This window comes from Thamnophis elegans, chromosome 7, assembly GCF_009769535.1.
Source record: "Thamnophis elegans isolate rThaEle1 chromosome 7, rThaEle1.pri, whole genome shotgun sequence".
In the NCBI taxonomy this organism is placed as follows: Eukaryota; Metazoa; Chordata; class Lepidosauria; order Squamata; family Colubridae; genus Thamnophis; species Thamnophis elegans.
The window spans coordinates 47,956,895-47,980,740 of NC_045547.1; the positions used below are offsets into that span (position 1 = coordinate 47,956,895).

At 35.4% G+C, this 23,846-nt stretch overlaps 1 protein-coding gene across 5 annotated transcripts in view; it reads right to left on the reverse strand.

Moving 5' to 3' along the window:
• CPSF6 (cleavage and polyadenylation specific factor 6) overlaps positions 1-23,846 on the reverse strand; it is a 43,586-nt gene that overhangs the window by 12,400 nt on the left and 7,340 nt on the right. For 2 of the 5 annotated variants that reach the window (XM_032220549.1, XM_032220548.1), the window contains exons 2-10: positions 22,851-23,060; positions 22,379-22,482; positions 21,831-21,976; positions 8,934-9,107; positions 7,653-8,157; positions 5,722-5,814; positions 4,720-4,835; positions 3,107-3,260; positions 1,872-2,064 (exon numbers count right to left, since the gene is read on the reverse strand). In XM_032220549.1, coding sequence (XP_032076440.1) covers positions 1,875-2,064; positions 3,107-3,260; positions 4,720-4,835; positions 5,722-5,814; positions 7,653-8,157; positions 8,934-9,107; positions 21,831-21,976; positions 22,379-22,482; positions 22,851-23,060 — 1,692 coding nt within the window. In that variant the 3' untranslated portion in view covers positions 1,872-1,874. The remainder of the gene's footprint in view (positions 1-1,871; positions 2,065-3,106; positions 3,261-4,719; positions 4,836-5,721; positions 5,815-7,652; positions 8,158-8,933; positions 9,108-21,830; positions 21,977-22,378; positions 22,483-22,850; positions 23,061-23,846) is intronic. The other 3 variants (XM_032220551.1, XM_032220553.1, XM_032220552.1) reach the window with 3 other exon arrangements.

Consider the following 23,846-nt stretch of genomic DNA (forward strand, 5'->3'; position numbering starts at 1 on the left):
ATAAAATTAAGTAAGGAGAGCATGCAGGTCAACAATAAATATTAAGCACCATCTACTCGGAAAAGATTAAGAAGACGATTGATAATAAGAAAATCTAATACATTTTTCAGTTTGTATTGAGTGTGCTTGTTATTATTCTTGAAAAAAGTGTGAATTCTATCTGACAAGTGCAAAAAAAAATTGATATTCAAAATGATACTTGTTATATAATGTGAAACAACGCATGTTCAGATTAATTATTCTGTACTTAATTAGTATGTAACTGATACTAAATAGCTATGCCTAAACAGTCTTTATTAAATGTCTTTATGAAAAAATCTGGAAGTGAAGAAATGTTAATTGCTATAAGATAAAATAGGAATATAATGATTCTCTAATGAGAAACTTCAAGTAATTTTTGACAATTGGTGGCATGTTGAAATAAATGTTCAGGCTTTAAAAAAGGGGTAATAAACTGATGCAACAAGAATCTTAAAGGAATAATAGTGACTTTTAAATGATCAGAGTCCTGGTAGTGCAGTATTACGGGCAAACTCTGCCTACAGCCTGGAGTTTGATCCTGATTGGGCTCAAGGTTGACCCATCCATCCATCCTTCCAAGGTCAGTAAAATAAGAATATGCTGATATTGTAAACTGCCCAGAGAGTGCTGTAAAAGCACTATGGAGCACTATATAAATATAACTGTTATTAAAAGAAAGTGATACCCCAAAAAGTAGCTCACTATCATCTAATTTACTGGAACTAAAAAAAGTCAGCATCAACCTTTGGAAAGCAAATACGAAGCTACTCTAAATGTCATATTGCTGACTATATCCTATGCTAAAATCCAAAACTATGAATAATATTAAAGACAACTATGTATTTTCTTGGTTTGGAAAAAAGCATGCAAGAATTATATCAAGAGTGGAAAAAGAACCAGAAAACAAGTTGCCAAAAAACCCCACCATCCAATCCTTATGACTACATACATGAAATTGTATTGATACATTCAGCTACAATCTCATTACTCTACATGCTATAAAGAGGTCTTTTAAAAATAAGAAATTTATATTGACTACATCAGTAATTCTATTCAAAGTTCTATAAATAATCAATATTACAAATATATAATTGCTTTTCAGAATTTCTAATGTGTAGAAAATACAGCATTAATCATTTATTTTTAGTTTAATTCACATTTAAATAGGGTAGTCAAACAGAACTTGAAGGATACAGAAATTTAAGTTCTAAAAATTTTCACAATGTCTACAACTTTACTTCTATTAGCTATGTTTTTTAAAATACTTAAAGCCTAATGCTCAAATCTATGAACGAACCCAGTGATTTCAAAAGACTTCACTATGTAAACAAATGTGTTCAAGCAATTAAACAGTGCTAGGTCAGTCTTCAAGCATAGCAGCCGTTGACTGTAATAGCTGTTGCTTCTTGAACCTCTTACTTTTATCTTTGGCTTCCTATTACTAAACAAAAAGTTTATAAATACTATTTTATAAATCTAACGACTATTCTAATACTGGCTCCTTGAATCCTAAAGAAAAACCCATGGTGCTCTCCTTTTCTGCAAATTCTGTCTATGGACAGGGCATATAACATCAGGACCAACTGGATCCTAAAAATCTGAATTAGCTATTTGGCAATTAACTGATGAAGACAACAAAAACCACATATCACATCCAAAAGAAATGCATGCAATTAGCAAAGGAGGGAAAGGGAAGGAATAGTTGGAGATACCACTGTCATACTTACCTGACCATATCTCCCAATGAAAAATGTATTCAGTACAGCAAACTGCTGTACAATTCAAGAATATATATTTATTACATTATTTCAAGATTAATAAATTCATAAACGAGGAACAAATCTGCCCACCTTTTAACGATGACGATATTCTCGTTCTCTATCACGCTCTCTATCACGGTCTCTATCACGGTCACGATGCCTCTCACGTTCACGGCTTCTTTCCCGGTAATAATCATCATGGCGATCTCTGCTACGAGATTTATGGCGCCGACTTTTCTCTCTTGATCTACTATGGTCTCTCTCCCTTGACCGTTCACGTCTTCTAAAAAAAATTACTTCCTTAATTCTCTAAAATCAATTTACATATCTTGTAATAATCTAAAATTTCTTGAATAAGAACCTAGTCCAAGCACAACAACTTATGATGAATATGTTTTGGTAGTCCCATTTTACTAATGCAAGTAATGCAGGTGTAATGCAAGGAATAACTGTTATTAAGGAGTTGAAAAGACAAAATAGATTTTTGTAGTACTAATTATAAATATGCAAAATGTTCTGGACACAAAAGCTTGATGCATTAAAGAGGTAGTTTTGGAATGTCCAAGCCTGAACCAAATATGTTTCTTTGAATGTTTTGGTCCATCCACAAATGAAGCAGGGTCATTTTGCTCCATGCATATGAATAAAACAGGATTTTTGCAGGCCAGTGGATTATTGGCAACGACTGAAAGATAGGAGGGTAGGGAAAATGGTAGGAGGATAGGAGATGGGCCAGTAGAACATGAAGTGCCAGTTGCTGAGAAGGGAGAGAAGGGGCAATGTACACTGGCCTTGTTTTGTTTGTTCAACCATATTTTATCTCACCAAAATCTGCAAAAGTATTCCTTTTTTTTATTCTACTGAAGTATGGCTGAAGTAAAACAGTTTAGTAGACCTCAAGAACACAATGTTTGTTCTGAATTTGGAAATAGTATTTTTCCTATCTCATGTGTACTCTTGGCGTTGATTTTGAAAATACAGTGTATTTCTTTTTAATGGATTTACTTCAGAGCTAGTTGCTGTTTCAAAAATGTTTTCCTGCTTCCTAGTCTAAAATTTTATCATTTAAATTCCATTTGTTTGTAGAATAATTTTAATTATGTATATATTTCTCTGTGTGTGTGTAAAAAGTGGCTTAAATAGGATTGCTACACCACTGAATAGAAATTTGCATGACTAAAAATGAATTTTCAAAATTGTACATGTATTTTCCTAACTAAAAATTGAATGTATAAAGATAAAAAGGGATCCAAGAATCATAATTTATTACATAACTCTTTTTGTTCAATTAAATTTCAGTCAAGATTTTTAAACAAAAGGTTTACCTTGACCCAGAACCGTAAGACTTTGATTCAATCCCATGAAGACAATCTTGCAGAGAGCTAATAAGTACTTTGCAGCGATCATCTGCAGATACTTTGGACTGTTTAATTAATGAAATTGCAGTCACCAAGGTTTCTATAGCACTTCCATATTCCGCTGAAAAATAAGAATTTGGTGAACAGATTATGTTTGCTTAATATAAAAACCTCTATATATTTTCTATTCTCAACCTCAAATATTTTCTATTCTTCCTCAAAAATGTACTAAAACTAAAATCATACAAATATACGGTAAATTGATAAACCTGTTCTTGGCTTACGCCACTTTAGATTATAAACTAGAACTTAAAATCAATGAGTAGGACTGAGTCATAAGATTTAAGTCCACCACTTTGAAAAATATAATTAAATACTAGAGGAAAAGATTCCATTCTTGTATTCCTCCAACACAAATAGTCTCTGTATAAAAATGTTTTTTAGAAAAGCATCCCATCATAGGTGCTCTATGAGTCCACTCCCCCACTCCAAATGGAAACATCTCACCTTGGGCAACTTGCTGCAGCCAATTCGTTGTAAGACAAGTCACCACAGCTTACTCGCCACGGGCCAACTCACCACGAGCCAATTCAACAATTCAATTTAACTAAAATATATTTTAATGTTTGTCATTCATGTTTCATTTTGTCCCTCTTTTTGCATCCTTTCTTTAATGATTCTATTCCACTATTTCTTCAATATTAGTGTAACTCTTGTCCTGCTGCAAGTTGTCTCACAGCTAGTTGACTGCGGCAAGTTGGTCATGGCAAGGTGTCCTATACTCCCCTTCTGACATACAAAACACAGATTTATTTATTCATCATTTGTACAAATATTAATTCAATAATGTTGTAAGCAACATTATTAGACATCTATACCACAGTACTCTTCCAAATAATTCAGTAGATGAGGAACTGATGATACCTGCAATTTCTGAAATATAGTTTAGTTTACAGATACAGATTATATATGAACAATAAAAATATAGTATACCTATCCTTTCTTGCAACCTGTGTAAATATTGTCCACATGTGTAGTCATATAAGTATACAATTTTGTTGCTCTTATATTTTTTCTTTTAATTATTGCTTTCTTTTGTTGTTTTATTAAATAAAAGCAAAATGTTTAAAAATTCAAAAAGTATTTTGTATCTAAAAGTTAAAAGAATTTATGATGTCAATGATTAGTAAAGCTTTAAAATGAGGCAAAAATAAATACTGTATGTTAAAAGCTTTCTGAAAGGATAGCATTAGTTAGAGCTGAAACACCAATAGAAGGGCCAAAGGTGTATGGTGTAGACTGATACTTTTTTTGTGCTTCAGAAACAAAGTCCCACTTCCTTGTCCTTGAAAGTTATATATAAGAAAATAAAGCCACAAAAATTACCTCTCCAGAAGAAATGGCCCAATTCACATAGGAGGAACCAGTCCTTTAGATAAGCATAGCAATAAGCAATAAATATCTTTATAATACATTGATCAGAAAACTTTACTTCCTATATTTATTGTTTCAGGTTTATCTCTTACTTACATGTAAATACAGATTACAGAATAAAATAATCATAAATTAAATATACTGACCAGCACTTGCATCTGATACAGCTCTTGAAATGGCACTGCTAGAGATAGCCCTATTTCTATTCATAATTTCTTCAAATTCTGCTTCACTTAATGGTGTCCTTGCAGCATCTATTTCTCTGCAAACAGACACACAAGTTCATTTTTATTTACTTCCAGCAGCACAATTATTACAGTAATTTTAGTATGGAATTATAAGCAAAACATATAAAGGAAAGCTTTTTCTTTGCAATACAAAACCTGCAAGCTAGAGAGAAAAAAAGTATACTATCACAAAAGCAGCAACTCTGATATATTTATGCAGTGCTTTCCATCTTCTGAAAAATTCAGATGCTTACAAAACTTGTCAATCAATGCATGATAATTCAGGTACAAAACCAAAGTTGTCCCAATCAACAAGTATGGCCTCAATACATATGCTTATTTTTTTTATAAGAAACAATGAGTAAATTGTGCCAAGAATTAAAAATAGTCTATGTTCTGTAATGATATAGTACACATAAGCAAAGTAATATGGTAGCTACAGACTTGGCTAATTTCTTAATTACCTAAAATTGGAGATTGAAAATGTTAACTTATTCTGCTAGTGCCTTTTTGAACTTTGTGACTTCTGTCAATCTCTATCTTCAACAAGATCTGAAGACTGACAATACAAACAGAGCGCGCCCTTTCCCTTCTATAGGCACTCTGCTAAGATGTAATTAATTAATCTGTTTTCTCCTCCCCTCAGCTTGTTACAAATACAAATCAAAATTACGTAATTTCACTGAGACACTTAGAAAGGAGATCATGCCTTGTGTGATGTTAGACTATATGTTCTTCATATTCCTTCCAGCATTGTAAATTATATGGCTTAAATTGCTTTTGAGAAATGTTTCTTGCAAATGTTAGTTTTTCTGGTAGAAAGAAAATGCAGAATAAGCAATTCTATCCTCTTAAGAGCAAGAAGTGGATCAAGATCCTATAGCTGATTTAGCATAAGAGGAAATGTCTAAAAATTCATACCTCCCTGCGTTTTGAGTATTATTTTTCGTTTGTCTCCAATACAATGGCATATGTAATTGTTCTCTTATGGACATGTTATTTCCAGTGAAACGCCTATGATATATAATTGACAATTTAAATATAGTTATGGATTGTAGTTGAGATCATCATGAAAATATTGGTCATTATGTGCAGAGGTTTTACTTCTTTCACCACCCTCAGCCCTCCTTTGCTTATTAAATTATTCTCTATATAAAAATAGAAATTTATTGAGTTCTTTGCATATTATTTCAAGCAATTATGCATAATGCTTTAACTTCATATAAATAAGCTTTCTTACATTTTATATTTAATTTTTTAATGTCAATTCAACAAATAAATTAATACTGGACTCAATGTTTCAGGAAAAAAAAACTATGCTACTTATTTAACAAATCTTCATGCCCACAAAGCCTCATTGATATACTCACAACATGAAAAAAAATTATCTATAACAATCTATAAAATTTTGAAAGGTGCTATAACATTAATATAATATAAATACCATCAAAAATAAATATAAAGAAACACCATAAGCCTACAGCATGTTTTAAAATAAAGCTAGGAAACAAATAAGTGAATTTTAAAAACTGAAATATGGAGTGGTGAAGCAGTCATGTGAAGTCACTATACATATTCATAAGTTGAATATTGAAAAGGTACTGCTCAATTACACTGCAATATGCCTGTTGTCATCCTTTAGTTTGTAAGGGGTGTTTCCTCATATATTCTGCCATCTGAAAATATTATCTGACTCTATCACAATGCCTGGTTATTCTAGATAATAGATATTGCAAATAAAGATCTCTATATACAGGTACAGCAGACTGAAAAGAAAAACATGCCAAAGTAAGACAATCCACATAGGTTTTATTAGAGGACTCTTCTAATTCTGACTACTTTAGTAGAGTTTTGTAGTATTTTGAATCTGAAAGAAAAAAGTGCTTTTGTATACCTAATTGCACTCATAGTACTTGCAATAACTCCATAAACACAGATAACTTCTTTTCTCAGGACTGCATGTTTACCCTCTGCAACTGCAGAGCAATCTGTATCCATACAGGATCCAGAACAATTTTATTTCTTCAAACCAGTCGAACTGTCACTTAAATCTTAAGACAGTAGATTCTTGAATTTATTATAGACTATTATGACACTGAGAGAACTGTGTCCACCAGAATAATGAATTTTAACATTCCAGAGCAGATGGTATCTATGTATAGGAGACAGAACAAAGCAAAAGCCATGTCTGTTATATAAGTTACAAGCATCTCCCTGCATAATGGCTAGCTGTTTTTGTGAGTAAAGGACTCATTAAAGGAAGGATATTTAAAGTTAAAAGGAAATCTACAGAAGGCAAGAGAGATGTAATATATCTCATTAAAATAATATTCATAATACGTTTAAAAGGCTTACATATAATATATAAAGGACAAACACAAACAAATATGTAAATGAATGGAAGACAAAAGACCTAAGCAGCATTTTTAACCAACTGTTTGGTACACTGCTTTGGTAGGTAGGTGTCAAAGCACCCCTGGGAAGCAAATAGTAGCAAAGAGGAACAGTGACTATTCAGCTAAAGTATGGGTAAGCTCTATGTACTTTTTTGCAATTTTGTATTAGCAGGCTTTCTCCAATGAAATGTATTTTCTTTTTGTATCACTTTCTAATGCAAAATGACAAATATTCCCCACTGCAGAGAATTCTAGAACTCTTATCAGCAGAAGAACATTGGAGAGCTCAAAGTCATAAAATACTCAGAGAGAGAGGTTAAAATTAGGAAAATACTGTTTTAATAATGACACCAGATGTTGAATATCCCTTGTTCAAAATGAGATAATGCTATCTGAACAGGCTCTAGAATTCCCTTAAGTCAATAAATATGTTATAAATGCAAAAGGCATACTCACCTGCCTGGTGGCCCATAATCACCTCTGTCATATGGTGGAGGTCGGCCATATGGGTCTGAAGGTGGTGGACCACGACTGTCTGATGTAGGTATGCCACTATTGGCTGGTGGGGGGAAGAAAGCTGGATTCACGTGTGGGGCAGGAGGGGGAGCACCTGGTGGTGGTCCAGGTAAGTGAGGAGGAGGAGCCAGTGTAAGGGGTGGTCCTAAAGGACCAGGTGGACGAGGGGGGAAAGGACCTGGAGGTGGTGGAGGACCTTGCTGTGGGGGAGGAGGACCTGGTGGAGGACCATAGCCAGGTACTGGAGGTGGAGGACCAGGCGGAAGTGGACCCAATGGAGGTTGGCCAAACGGTTGTCCTGGAAACAGAACTGGAGGAGGGGGACGGTCACCACGATTAGGAGGACCAGTTAGTGGAGGAGGCAGAACCTGGCCAGGTGGAGGAGGACCTGGTGGGCCTGGTGGGCCCGGAGGACCTAGAGGTGGACGTGGAGGAGTCTGTCCAGCTAAAGAGGGATGGAAAAATGTCAATTATTAATATTCTACTGCCCATATTTTCTCCAAACACATAAAATTTTTGCAATAACTATGCTGTCTAATAGATCAAATCTAAATAGATGTCAGATTCTAATTCTCCCCTTTCCAGGCAAAAGAAGGCTAAAAAATAATAAAAACACCTATCATATTGTCATTTAATTTGCTATTTTTTCCTACAAAAGAATTATTCAAAGCAGTTTTCTTCCTCTGTCTCTTTTATTTAAAAAGCTCTCAATTTAAGTATAGACTCAGAAGGGAAGTATCAACAGTACAATATAGAAAAAGCATACCATCAAAGTAAATAAAAATAAAAATGGCCAAATATGGAAGAAATCTTATATTTAAAGCTACCATACCATACTGCTGAGTCTCGCTGGGAATCAGGTGAAATATACATTTAATAAATTATGTTATTGTTATTCCTTTTATTTAACAAAACAAATTAGGAAAGCTTTCAACATCTTAGGTAGCTCTAAAAAGGAGTTTCATTCTATTCTAAACTGACTACTTTTTCAAAGGAAAAAAAGCAGAATGTCTGTATTCTAATAGAAGAGAAACCATTAGTTTGCAGTACAGTAACAAAAATTAGAATATTTTACATTTATACTGTGTCTAAGACTTAGTTCAATATATAATACATCAATATTTCATTCTGCACTACTCCTAAATGTTAGGGGAAAAAAAAGCCTCAAGGCTCCTACCTCTGCAGGACACCAAAACTGCAAAACAGTAGGAAATACTTTACCTGGAAAAGGTGGAGGGGGCCCTCCGGGTCCAGCTGGTCCTGGAAATCTGTCCCCTCCAGGAAGGGCACCTGGAAAACGGCCCCTCCCTCTGTTACTTGGAGGAAAAGTTGCTCGTGAACTGCCTCCTGGGGGACCAGCTTTGCCTTCACCAGACATCTGGCCTGATTGTGTAGCTGCAGTTAATGAAATAAAGTCTTTGAAGTGTACTATGGAATTAACAAGTGGTTAAAGTGGTTTATTCTATTTCAATTATAGTTTTATTTGGCAATTCTGTTTTACAAGTAACATGTTTTTTAATAAGAGTTTTGCTTTGTATGTTTTTGTTGACAAAGTTAACAATGTATGTTTCCTTGGAAAGAAAATTGCACAAATACAGTTTTACCAAGAAAAAAAGAAATTGCCATTCTCTAGTTTGTTTTTTTTATTTACTAGAATTTAAGATCTTAAAATATTTTTAAGGCTAAAATTCAAGTTGCAGGTAGTCCTCGACTTATAACCACAACTGAACTTAAATTTTCTGTTGCTAAACAAAACATTTAAGTTAATTTTGCCCCATTTTACAACCTTTTCTTGCCAGAGTTAAGTGAATCCACTGCAACTGTTAATAACATGGTTATTAAGTGAATCTGGATTTCCTAAGGATTACCTGTACTATACATATATTTAGAGTTAAGTGTACCCAATGAGATTTCAGAACTTGATTTTTTCCCCCAAATGACCTATGAAATAATCTATAGTGCTTCTTTGAACTTTGAACAAGCAATTCCCAAATCCTTGAACAAATTAATAAATAGTTGCTTAATTTTGATACAATGGTCTTTATTATTTCTTCAGTAATATCTAAAAGCATTTTTGTAAATAAAGATCACAAACCATATCTGATTCACTCTTTTTGCTCATGATACATATATTGCTCACCACTTTGATTAAATAGCAGAATATCTAAATTGCTTAATAAACTTCAGGTGCCTGAATATTCCCCATACCAATAGGCACACTAGAAACTTAAATTTTTCAAAAGGTAAACAGCTCTAGCTTTATTTCTATGGAAGTGTACTGATGTTCTATAAGGCAGATAGTAAAACATACCTTCAGGGAGCAAAATAACTTATCCATAGAAGTAAACAATTATTTAATTTAAAGAATTACATAGTAAACATTCTTGAGACTTTCTACTACAATATAAAAGTAAATTAGCAACACAGAAACAGTTCAAACTCAGTTTTAAAAATCATAAATACGTGAACCACCAACTTCTTCCATTATTAATGGGACTTGCACAAGCATTCAAGTTAATGGTTATCATATTTTTAATATAGAAGTCATGAAATAGTAAAACTGTACATTTTTTAAAATGATTCAGAATAAATGATTTGGACCTTACACAAATGCAGCACCTCTTTGATCTTCATTAAAGCAGTGTCTGTTTTTCAGACTTCCGCGCAAGTCTGAAAAAAGATGTCCTGCTTTAAGTGTCATATTAAAAACACAGTTTTTGGACTATAAGATGATCCGAACCTTAAGATGCATCAGGTTTTTGGGGAAGAAAACAAAGGGGGGGGGGGGGGAGAGAGAGAATCTGCCTTGCCTCCCAGCAATTTGCCTTCTTGCAGCAAACAGCCTGATCAGCTTCAGCACAGCCTGATTTATCATGAGCAGCTGATTGGTTGTTGGATCAACCTCCTGGAATACCGCTGATCAGCTGTTCCAGGCTTTGGGGATCGCCACCTCCATGTGTCCCGTTTTTGCCTACAAATGGGCCAAAAATGGGATGTGCGCAGCAGGGATGGGTTGCTGCCAGCATTGCTGCTAGTTCGCTGTGTGTGCGTTTTGTGTGCGCACCCTCGCTTCACTTGTGTGTGTGCACAGTTGAGAGTAATTTTTCTGTGCATGCACGGAACATTAAAAAATGATTAAAAACCAAGCCAGCAACACCCACGGCAACCAGGAAACCAGTTCGAGGGCATGTCCAGCCTGCCGTCCCTACCAGTTCGGTGAGCAAGTGCCAATTTCCACTACCAGTTCACCAGAACTGGTATGAACCGGTAGCAACCTACCACTGGCACTGAGGTTGGAAATGAGATGCACAGAGGCGGCAATAGGCTGCGGCAATCCTCGCAGCCTGGAACAGCTGATCAGCGGTATTCTGGGAGGCCAATCCAACCGCCAATCAGCTGCTCATGCTAAATCAGGCTGTGCTGAAGCTGACCAGGCAGTTTGCTGCAAGGAGGCAAACTGCTGGAAGGCAGAGGCCGAAGGGTGGCTGGGACTTTGGCAATATTCATTCTATAAGATGCGCAGACATTTCCACCTACTTTTTGGAGGGGGGTGTGTGTGTCTTATAGACCGAAAAATACAGTAATTCATTAAAACAGTGAAAATGAGGAAATATGTAGCCCTTAAAGAATAAAACATTCGGGGTGGGGTGTGTGTGTGGCCTGAATCTCAGCAACAGGACGTGTTCTCTGGGGGGACTCTCTGAAGAACCGTCAGATTCCTTGCTGTTTGAGGGGGTGTTTAAGACAGCTGCCTTGGGGAGGGAGTGAAGAGGGGAAGCACAAGTGGGTATGGTCGGGAAACCCGTAACTCCCCCAAAACACCTGCAATTTGCTTCTGGACCCAAAGCAGGAAAGGCAGCCATTATGAGCTTCCACGCTGAGCAGTTTGGAAAAGCACCACCCATGGACCAGCAGCAAACAGACAGACAAAGCCATTAGTAAATCAAAAGGAACAATAGAACTGTTTAACTGTTTAAGGGATCCTGACTTTCACTCTGCGCTTTTGTTCTTTTTCAGTAACTTTTGACAATCTCTTGAGATTTCTTTTCGATTTGCAGTGAAGCTGTGAATTTAAAGATTTAAATGTAAAGGATAAATCTGATGAATTATTTGTCTGCATTGCCATTTAGTGATAAATAAAAGTTCACTGAACAAAGTTGACTGAAAAAGATAAAAGGAAGCTGGCTAAGAAGAATTCACCTTGACTTTTTGTTGACAATACTGAACTGATGATAAAGTCTCTCTAGAAGAAAGAAATTAAGACCAGCTGTGTAAACATGGTGTTGCACTTTTGCTACATTATAATAGATTGCTGAGAATACTGTTCGGACAGTGCAGTTTTTTTTTCCTTACTGGAAAAAGAAACTTCGATAAACCAGACAATCCACACTAAAGGGTTTTTTCCCCATTTGTCTACTTTGGTCCTTTTTTCTATGCGAATTTGTATCCTTTTTCTTTCCTTTTTTTCTCCGTCTCTCTCTCTCTCTCTCTTTGTATTTTTGCAATGAAATGTGGATTAGCATTGTGGAATTAATTTGGGGCTTTTTTGTTTGTTTGTTGGGATGAGTGCTTTTTCACCAATCCCCTTTTCTCTTGTTTCCTTGGGGTTTTTTTCCTTGTTTTTTTCCCCCTACACGTTGGCATTATAAAGCGAATAGATTAAGGTAGCAAGAACCTGAAGATCGGGTCCAAGAACAGGGTTGGGGTTTGGGTTTTTTGGTGTTTTTTTTTTTTTTTTTTTTTTTTTTTGAGGTTGGTGCTTGAGCTGCTGTGGGCGAAGTCAGGATTACAATCAATCTGTTAATTCACTCTTTGGATTATAAAATTTGATTATAACACAAACACAACAATGTCAGAATCAAATACCAAGATGAAGAAAATAACATCATATGCATCTGCAATTTATTTATTTATTTATTTGTCTTGTATGCCGCCCACTCCCGGAGGACTCCGGGCGGCTCACAAAAGACAAGGGAAAGGGGGGAACGAGACAAAGACAACATATTAGAAACAAAACCAACATTCACAATTTCCATGGAGGTAGATGCTTCTCAGCTCCCCCCAGCCTGCTGGAACAGCCAGGACTTGGTGGCTTTGCGGAAGGCCGGGAGGGTAGTAAGGGTCCGGATCTCAACAGGTAGCTCGTTCCAGAGGGGCAGCCCCATGTAGAGCGCATTACAATAATCCAGTCTTGAGGTCACAAGGGCGTGAGTGACTGTCTGAAGGGCCTCCTGATCCAGGTAGGGTCACAATTGGTGCACCAGGCGGACCTGGGCAAAGGTCCCCCTGGTCACAGCCGACAGATGGTGTTCTAGAGTCAGCTGTGGGTCCAGGAGGACTCCCAAATTGCGAACCCTCTCTGAGGGGCGTATGATTTCGCCCCCCAGCCTGAGAGATGGAACAGTTGGACAATCTTTGGGAGGGAACATCAGAAGCCACTCGGTCTTGTTTGGATTGAGTGCCAACTTGTTTGCTCCCATCCAGACTCTAACAGCCTCCAGGCACTGGCACATCACTTCTACTGCTTTGCTGAGTTGGCACGGGGCAGACAGATACAGCTGCGTATCGTCTGCATATTGGTGATACTACACCAATAGCTACACCACCTGGTTCAGTGACACAGAAAGTAAGAGGCATACCAACACGACAAGATAAAGATACCTTGGAGTTAAAAAGTATATTGCAAGCCATACACGTGGATCTTAAGGATCTTAAGGAGCAAGTAAACAAAGTAGAAGACAAAGTGGACAAGGTGGAAGATGAATTGAAAGAAGTCAAGGAAATGATGGGGAAAAACAAGCAGAGACTGCAGAAGGTGGAAGAAAGAGCAGAAATAACAGAGAAAAAAAGTGGAGGAGATGGACTATAGATTGCTAACAATTGATAAAAAGCAAGAAGAATCCACCATATTTTGGGAAATGGAATGCTCCGAATTCTACCTAAGATTTCAGAACATTGAAGAGGAGAAAGGAGAGAATTTAGTAGAGAAGATTGCAGAAATTCTCTCAGGGATCATAGAAATGAGTTAAGGAATATATTTTAGGTGGAATGGACGAGACATTTAGAGTGCATACAAGATATGCAATGACAAACAACCTGCCCAGAGAGGTAAATGTAAGATTTATTTTAAAAAACTCTAAAAATGAAATATTGCAAGCAACAAGAAGTACCACAATTAAATACAAGTCGAGAGGTATTGAAGTAAATTCCAAGAAAGGTCAGAGAAATAAGAAAAGAATACCACTTCCTGACTAAGAATCTGATTAAGAAAGAGGTGAGTTTTAGATGGCTGGTTCCAGAAGAGATTTTGGTAAACTGGCAAGAACAAAGGTACAGATTAGATACACTAGAGAACGCAGAACTTTTTTATGAACAACATATGGTAGCACAGGAGGGAATGCTGGTAAGAGAAAAGGGGGGAGCTAAATACCAGGAAGCTAAGGGAAAAGAGCAAGGGAAGATGGAGAAAGAACAGGAAGAGAAAGCACTAAGGGAAGGAGCAAGGGCAAAGAGACAAAAGAGCAGAGGGAGCTAAGTACGACTAGATCAACTAAACATATAAATCAATGAAATGGAAGAAGAAATAAAAGTAATCTCAATAAATATAAATGGACTAAACTCGGCAATAAAAAGAATATTCAACAAATTAGAGAAATTGAAACTGGACATTATATGCTTACAAGAAGTACATATTAGAAAGAAACACAGGAAATTTTGGAACAGATAAAACTAGGTAACTTATACACAACTCTGGCCGACCAAAGTAAAAAAGGAATAGCATTATTCATTAGAAAGACAATTCAATCAAATATAATTTTTGAATATGGGGAAGAGAGAATACTGATGGTGGAGATAATGATGAATTTGAGAAAGATATTATTAGTGGCAGTATATGCTCCAAATGATAAACAAGATGATTTTTGGGGGAAACTACACAAAAAGATAATACAATATGAATATAAAGATATAGGCATGCTAGGAGACTTCAATGCAATTGTAAATAATGGAAGAGACTATAAATCCACAAAAAGATGAACAAAAAGCCGAGGAAAACCCTACCCAAAACATTTTCACGATGGCGCAAGAATTAAATTTGCAAGATGTTTGGAGAACAAGATACCCGAAAGAAAGACAATATACTTTCTACTCAAACAGACACTTATCTTGCTCAATAATAGATATGATATGGATGTCAACAAAGTTAACACTCAAAACATTCAAGACAGACATAGACATAAGCATATGGGCTGATCATAATCCAATAACAACGACTTGGAAGGGACAGAGGAAAAAGGGGAGATGGACTTTAAATTAAAGAGTATTGAAAGAAAAAAGCTTCCAGCAATATATGGAAAAAGAACTGACATATTTTTTCCAGGAAAATAGAAAGGAAGACACATCATTACAGAATGTACGGGACACCTGTACGGCATATATTAGAGGCCTCACAATGACATACTTAGGGAAAAAGAATAGGCAGAAAGACAAAATCAAAAGAAGTAGGAATTAGAATATAAAAGTTTGGAGACGGAGCTGCAGAAAAACCCACAAAACAAAAAAGTAAAAAATATGTTGGAACTGCAAAAACATAAACTGAACTTGATAGAAAATGAAGATCTGGCAAACAAAATAAAATCAGCAAAACAAAACTTTTTTGAAAATGCAAATAAGCCAGGATGTTGGTTGGCCTACAAGTTGAAAAAGGAAAGAGAAAAAAAGCTGATAAGCCAATTGGTGGATGAAGAAGGGAATCTACAACATTCAAATGGAGAAAAGAAAAAAATAATTGAGAACTATTACAACAAACTGTATCAACATGAGAGAGTACCAGAAGGGAAAATAAGACAATTCTTAGAGAAAACTAGAATAACTAAAATCCAAGAAAAGTTTAAGGCACTAGAAGAAAGAATTACAATGATGGAAGTAATAGAAGGCATCAAAAGGCAAAAGAAGGGGAAAACACCAGGACCAGATGGACTACCGGCAGAACTATATCAAACACTACAAGAAGTATTAAGCAATGTAATGTTGGAAGTATTTAATGACTTATTAAGGGAGATACCAGAAACATGGACGGAGGCATATATAATGCTTTTACCAAAAGAAGAGTCAGATCTACAAGTAAAAAACTATAGACCTATCTCTCTACTAAATGCGGACTATAACATTTTTGCATCAATAATGGCAGAAAGAATGAAGAGACTTTTAAATGAATTTATACACACAGATCAAAATGGATTTCGCCCTAAGAGACAGATGAGAGGCAATATGTGAACTTTATTGAATACGCTAGAGTACTACGAAGCTCACCCAGAGAAGCAAATGGCATTGTTATTTTTGGACGCACAAAAGGCCTTTAATAATGTGAATTGGCAATTTATGATAATGCAACTTCAAATGATGGGATTTGGTGAGGGATTCATAAATATGATCAAAACGATATACAATAACCAATCGGTAATGGTAATGGTAAATGGTGAGATGACAGGAAAAATAGAGATCACGAAGGGAACTAGACAAGGATGTCCACTATCGCCATTATTATTTATACTGACACTAGAGATTTTGAATAGAGAAATACGACAAAATAAAGAGGTAAAAGGAATGAGGGTCAAGAAAGAATACAAATTACAAGCATTTGCAGATGATATGGTGTTTATTATGGAAGATCCAATAGAAACAGGCCAAAACTAGTTGAAATAATAGAAGAATATGGAGAAGTAGTGGGTTTGAAGATTACTAAAGATAGAACAAAAATTCTGGTGAAAAATATGAGAAAAACAGAAAAGAGTTGATGGGGAAACTGAACATACAGGTGGTGAAAAATGTGAAATATTTGGGTATTTAATTGACATCAAGGTGTAAAGGAGGGTAATTATTATAGGGTGAGAAAACAAATAGAAATAGATCTGGAAAGATGGAAAAACTTACAACTCGATGGAAAGAATAGCAGTAGTATATGAACATACTACCAAGACTGCTATATCTATTCCAAATAATACAGATAAAAATTAGAGAAAAAATACTTTGAAAGTATGAATAAAATAGAGGGGAAATATATATGGAAGGGGAAAAAACCAAGAATTAATATAAAAATGTTGCAAGTTCGAGGTGCATTTGGTTATATTATATTATCAAGCAGCAGGATTAGCATGGATGAAAGAATGGATCTTACTGAGTAATACAAGATTATTGACAATGGAAGGTCATGATTTGCAACTAGGTTGGCATGCTTTTTGAGGGTATGGTAAAAGTAAGGCACATGACTATTTTCAAAGACATTATGTAAGGAACCGATTGTTAATAATATGGGAAAGAGTGAAAGGGAAACACTATTTAGAAATACCAATGTGGCTTTCAACAATGGAAGCATTGACACATCCAAGTATTAATAATATGAAAAATATCATTAGATACAAAGATATTTTAACAGAAAGGGGGGGAACTAAAACAAAAACAAGAATTAGAAAAACAAGGGATTGATATAGGATGGTTTTCACAATTGTAAATACAATCAAGATATGAAAAAGATAAAAGGGAATATGGTTTTAACTTAGGAACTTCAGACTTGAATACGTTCCTTCTGGGAACAGAAGAAAAAAATAATTAAGAAACTATATAGCTACCTACTAAGAACTAGGTTAGAAGAAGAAGTGGTTAAAGATACAATGATAATTTGGGCAAGGAATTTTGGTCACACAATTGAGTTAGAAAAGTGGCAACAACTATGGGAAAGGAACTATAAATTAACCATGTCAACAGCTTACAAAGAAAACTTATACAAAATGTTTTATAGATGGCACATGTTACCGGAAAAATTAGCAAAGATGTTTAGAGATAAATCAGCGAAATGTTGGAAGTGTCAACAAGCAATAGGTTCCTATTATCATATGTGGTGGACATGTACAGAAGCAAGGAAATATTGGGCTAAGATAAGAGTATGGTTAAAGAAAATGTTACAACAAGAAATAGAATTTAACACATATTGTATTTCCCCCCTCCCCCCCTCCCCCCAGAACCCCACCTCCCTTCCCTCCCCCCGACTTCCCAGAGCCCATACACGGTATAGCATTTTAACAATCACAGTCTAAAATATCTCAACATTGAGCTCAGCTTCTTACTGTTTCCCAAATTTTAAACAGTTTTAAGTTATTACTAATGTTAAACATAAACTATCTGGAGTTTCTTAGTCCCATAATGAGCAGTTTACATTGTTCATATACATTAAACTCAGCTTCTCACCATTACACAAATTTAAACAGTTTGCTTTGTTCTGTCTATTTCCAAACCCATTAATTTTGTTCCCTTTGTGCCTCCTTCCTCTATAACAGAATTTAGGTACATTTCGAATTTTTCTTTTGATTTCCTCTTCCAACTCTTTTTTTTTTTGCCTTTATTTGTGTATATATATATATATATATATATATATATATATATATATATATATATATATATATACACACACACACACACACACACACACACATACATACATACATACATACATACACACACACACCTTCACACACCTATATATGTATATATATACGTACATATATATACATATATATTTTTATATTCATTAGTACTCCTCTCATATATGCTTTTCTTGGGTCTCCTAGAAATTCCCTAAATATACCCTTATTCATATTCCGAACATGATATTCAGATAGCGATTTTTACAATCATTAATATACTTTTCATATCAAAATAGCTCCCATTCGACCTCCAAGATCTTCTTACCTACACTACCCTTCCCAACTCCATCCAAACTGGGCCATGATCCAAAAGAACCCCCACCACAATCTCTGTCCTCTTCGCCCCAGAAAATAAATCATCAGTAATTTATATAAAAGTTCATAATTATCCATCAAGTCAATATCTTTTCTTCAGTATGCAACTATGTCATTTTTCTTTTGCATGACAGAAGTCACAAAGTATTGACCATGTAATCAATGGCCAATAACTATTAAAGTTGTTGCAGTCTGCCTTATTTCCCCATTCGTCTGGTAGTCGTACCGCTAGGTCCTTGTTCTCTGATCCCTTGCCCTACCGGGAAGGAAAGAAGATGCTTTCTATCTTGTGGTTGTATAATTTGTTGTTTATCTTGTCCTTCTCATTGTCTTTCTCCGGATCCAGATGATTCAGAATGTCCCACCTTCAGGGTCTTATGATAGAAATCTCGGGCTTCCCATACAGAGTTGAGACGATATTTTTGCTCACCAAGTGTAATTATAATACCAAATGGCTCATCCCATCTATACTGTATCTGACAGTTTCTGAGTTCTTCCACTAGAAAAGTGTAATCTCTCCTGGCTCTTAACATTTGGGGTGGTATTTCTTTGAAGACAATCAAATCCTGTCCGCCAATTTGTAGCTTGGTATTATAAGACTTTTGTAGTATCCTATTTCTAGACTCTCTTGTAGCAAAATATATGATTACATCTCGAGGGAGCTGTCTCTGTTTTGCCGTCCAAGAATTATGGCGGTAAATTTTTTCAATCTGCCAATCAAAGTTGATTCCCGGTCTTCCCACCAGACGACTGAAGGCCTCTGAGAAAATCTGTTTCAGGTTCTCCTGTTCCCTTTCACGCAGTCCCCTGATTCTTAATGCAAGCTCCATCTTTTTATAATTTATCATAACAATTTGTTTTTCTGTATTTTCAACTTTTTGTTGCATCACTTCAATTTTGGATGTCAAGTTGGTATTGGCTTCCTCCAGAAGCTCTAGCTTATCTTCCATTCCAGCTTTTTCAACTTTTTGTTGCATCACTTCGATTTTGGATGTCAAGTTGGTATTGGCTTCCTCCAGAAGCTCTAGCTTATCTTCCATTCCAGCAACATACTCTGTCAATACAGTTACAAGTCCTATCATGTCTTCCTTTGTATTAGCAATCTTAGTGTCAAACTTGTCACAAAAGTCTGTAATAAGTTGCTTTATCTCCTCTCTGAATTCTCTAAGTGTCTCAAAAAGAAATTCTTTCGTTAGCAAATCTCTAGTAGGGGGCGTAGAAGGTAAAGGCTGCGACTTCATTCCAAATGCATGAGGTGTATTGCTAAAAGGACGTCTCCCCGACTTTGATTTTGGTGCCATTATTTCAAACAATTAGTCAAGAATTACTCGAACTCTGCTGGCCCGTTATGTAACTTGCAAGAGAAGAAAGTGTTGAGTCCCCCCTTTATTTGTTCATAGAGGTTTTTCAAAAGATTTCAAAAAAGAGCATTGTAACAAAGCACGTCTCAAAAAATTAGCATTGTAGTGTAACAGTTCATATTCATCTGTGTTTAAAATATCTCTATATTGACAAGGAGGCTTAACAGCTTTTAAGAATTGATAAGAAAAAGAAATTCTTGGTAGGTCTTCAAGGAAACAATGTTAATTAGTCGGAGAATGCTATCAGGCAATACCTTTGATCTTTCTCTCTGTCGGCTGTGCCAGGAAGCTAAAAATATACAAATGCGAAAGCTACAAGATCGCCATCTTAGAACCAATTACACAAAGGGATTTTTTTATCACATTGAAACTGGGATTTTTGGTAGGAAAAAAAAAAAAAGATAAAGTTCTCAAGTTCGGTCTCTGCCTGTATTAATTTCAATAACATAGTTACAAAAATTGTCCAAGGGGGGGGGGTTCTTGCCTTGTACTGTAAAAAAAACAGCTGAGATTTTCTGGCTGGAGTAAATGACTCAGACTTGGCTGACTCTCCCCCTCCGTTCGCAGCCAAAAAAAAAAAAAAAACTGCGAACTTCAAAGAAGACTCGTACCGACTGAGTCGCTCTCTGCTTTTTTCTTGAAAAAAGAGACATCTAATAGATATTAAATAGATAACGAACCAGGAATCTGGGGGCAGCTCCGTTAAGCTGCCAACGACGGCAAGTCCCTCCCCGGAAGTCTCAAGAAATAGAATTTAGACGAGAGTTATTTTTACTAGGTATTATCCCAGAGAAATTTAAGAAAGAGGATACCTATTTGATTATACATGTAACTACGGCAGCAAGAATCATATTTGCCCAAAATTGGAAACTAAATAAGCTACCAACAGATGAAGAGCCAATAAAAAAGCTATTAGATTGTGCAGAGATGAATAGGCTGATGATGAAAATAAAGGATAAAGAGGAATCAGAGTACTTGAAGATATGGGAAAGATTTTATGGTTGGCTAGAGAAAGTAAACTAGAAAAAAAGTAAGGAGAAGATATAGAACCCAGACGATGCACTGTTAAATGGAAAAGGGGAAAAGGAAGGGAAAAACAGAAAAGAAAATATTAAATATATAAGTACTACAAGAGCGAGACACACAGGGGGGGGGGGGAAATATAGATTAGCGAAGGTAAGGGAATAATAAATATTAAATTATATTTGGGTTTGCAGAAATATCATCCCACGGAAACATAAACTGAGACCTGAAAGAGACACCTACAATAATAGAAAAGAAAGGGAGAGAGGAGGAGAGAATGAAAGGAAGACGAGGGAAAGAAGAAAGAGGTAAGGAGAGGAGGATGGAAGGAAGAGGAAGAGAAGGAGATAGGGTGGGGAGGGGAAGAGGAAGAGTAGAAGTAGGAGAAAGAGAAGGGAAGAAGGAAGGGGAAGGAGAGGAGGAAGGAAGGAAGTAGAGAAGGGAGGGAGGGAGAAAAGAAAGGGAAATAAGGTGGTGCTACAACAGGAGGAAGGGATGGTAAACAAAGCAACCCAAACTGTATATTATAACCTATTAAATGAAATAATAAATGTATAAGAATGATAAATGTAAAGAATAACCATTATGTGAATGTATACTTAAAATGGTATGTAAGAGAATAAACATTAAAAAAAATTGTGCTTGTACTCTATCCAAAACATTTTTAAAAATAATTTTGAGCCATATAGATGTTAAAAATCCCTATGAATATTTTGTTACTAAAACTAAAGAAACATGTTTTACTTCCAAAACATACTATTTCCAGCAGTCTTCAATAGTAGTTTGAACAAGACAGACCTTCAGTGAATGAGATTGAAAGATAGCAGATTATATCAAAACTATTAATCATTCAAATATATAATATAGTAATTGGTAATTTCTAACCACTCCCCCCCAAATATTTTTCCAGTTCATAGGAAATAGTAGAGAACAATTCTTACTTTTTCTCGATTGCAGTTCAAATTGACTGAGAAATTGCTTATTACAAGGAGTTACAACAGGATTTTGACCATGTAACTCTCTTTTGGGCAACAGGTCCATCAGCTTTTTGGAAGATGCCTCAGATCCCACACCCACAAGAGCAAATCTGAAGGACAGACAATATAATTTTATGATGAGGATTCTTAACAGATGAATAACTTGATAAATCAAACCACATTATGATTTAGCACAATTATGATTTATATTCAACCACCTAGAATATCCCACTGTAACTCAAAATAATTATAATCATGACTTATTTTATATGTGGAACTATTTCTTCCACTCCATAAATTATCTTCCAAGTTTTCCAGAAATATTTTTTCTAGAATGTCTCAGCTATTACTGTAATCAGACACTGTAAAATCATTACAATTTTCTCATTCTGATCTCTGGTCTTCTTCCCACCTATTTTTTTCCCTATCATTCATCAGCCTGGTCTTTCAAAATAAAGTATACTATAACACTTTAGAAACAGCACCTGTGCTGAATTTAAATACATTCTTACCCCTTAGATTGGCCATTAGCACGGTTTTCAAAAAATTTTATCTCCAAAACATCATTTACACCAAGTGAATGAACTGCTTCAGTTAAATCTTCATCTGTGGTCCACTGCAAGACAGTTGTAAATGACATTTTCTAACAGCAAAAGAGCACAATACTTTTCTCAACACACCATTCACAACAATAATGTTCAACATAATGCACAAATATATGCCCCAACATATTCCATGTTTTAAAAATAAGTAATAAGTAATTTAGGATTACAAATCCTAAAAAGTATCTTACAATCACAGTTATAGTTCAGCAATAGTTTATGTTCCACATGGGAAAAAAGTTTCATGTTTGCACCTTCAAGTAAGTTTTCAGAAAAACTGTTTACTAACAAATATTAGAGCGACTGCCAAATTTAAATAATTGTGAATTAAATTGATTACAGACTAAATGACTAATACAGCAGTAACTAATCCAGCACTTACCCAAGTAAGATTCCCAATATATAATGCAATTCTCTTCCCTGTATATGTATAGACAACATTTGGTGCTGATCCTTTGCCCACATCATCTCCAACAGATGGTGGAAGAGAGTCCATATAATCACGATCCTCTGGTGCATCGCCGTTATTGGCAGATGGAGAGATGACATCGTCATACAGATCTATCTGATCATGCCCACCATATTCAGCTTCCTAAAAGACAATGTATAAATATTAATGATCAGTTCTTATTTTCCTTTAGACAAGTCTATATCTAAATTCCTTTTTTCAAAAAAAAAAGTTATGTATAGATCACATGCTTTCTTTATACTAATTATCCTAAAACAATTTTATGCTGCAAAAATAAATTATACATTAAAATTAAGATCAATCACATATTTAAAATATTCTAAAGCAACACATTTTCACTGTTTAAAATATTACCTTAACAAGTCAAATATTAAAAATGTATAAATCATATGCAACTAGTTGATTTATCTTATCCATCACAAATGGGGTCTCCAAATTTACATTACTATTATTAAATTTAAAATGATTATTCTATATATTATTTATAATATGTACATATACATACATATAATGGAAAGAGCAAAGCACATACAGTGGTGCTTAAAAGTATATGGGGGTAAAAGGTACTTCCTCTTCATGCACATATAACCTGCATTTACTACCAAGCCTATTAAAGTGGGTTTACAGAGCTTTACTGCAGTCCAACTTAGCATTCAATAACAGCAACTGGAGACCAGAGCAACTGAATATCCACTGACAAGACATAAAGGCTAAGATCAAGGTGTTGGAACATGGAACCATTTTAAGACAATTGTTCCTTGTCCCCAACAATGAACTGCTCCTTGTCCCCCAACACATCCCCATCATCCAGGAGAGGTTTCTCATAACACACATACACCCAAACTACTTCTGGTTCTCACCCAAAGGGATTAAAAAAAAAGGCAGAGTCACTTCACTTCAATGGGACAA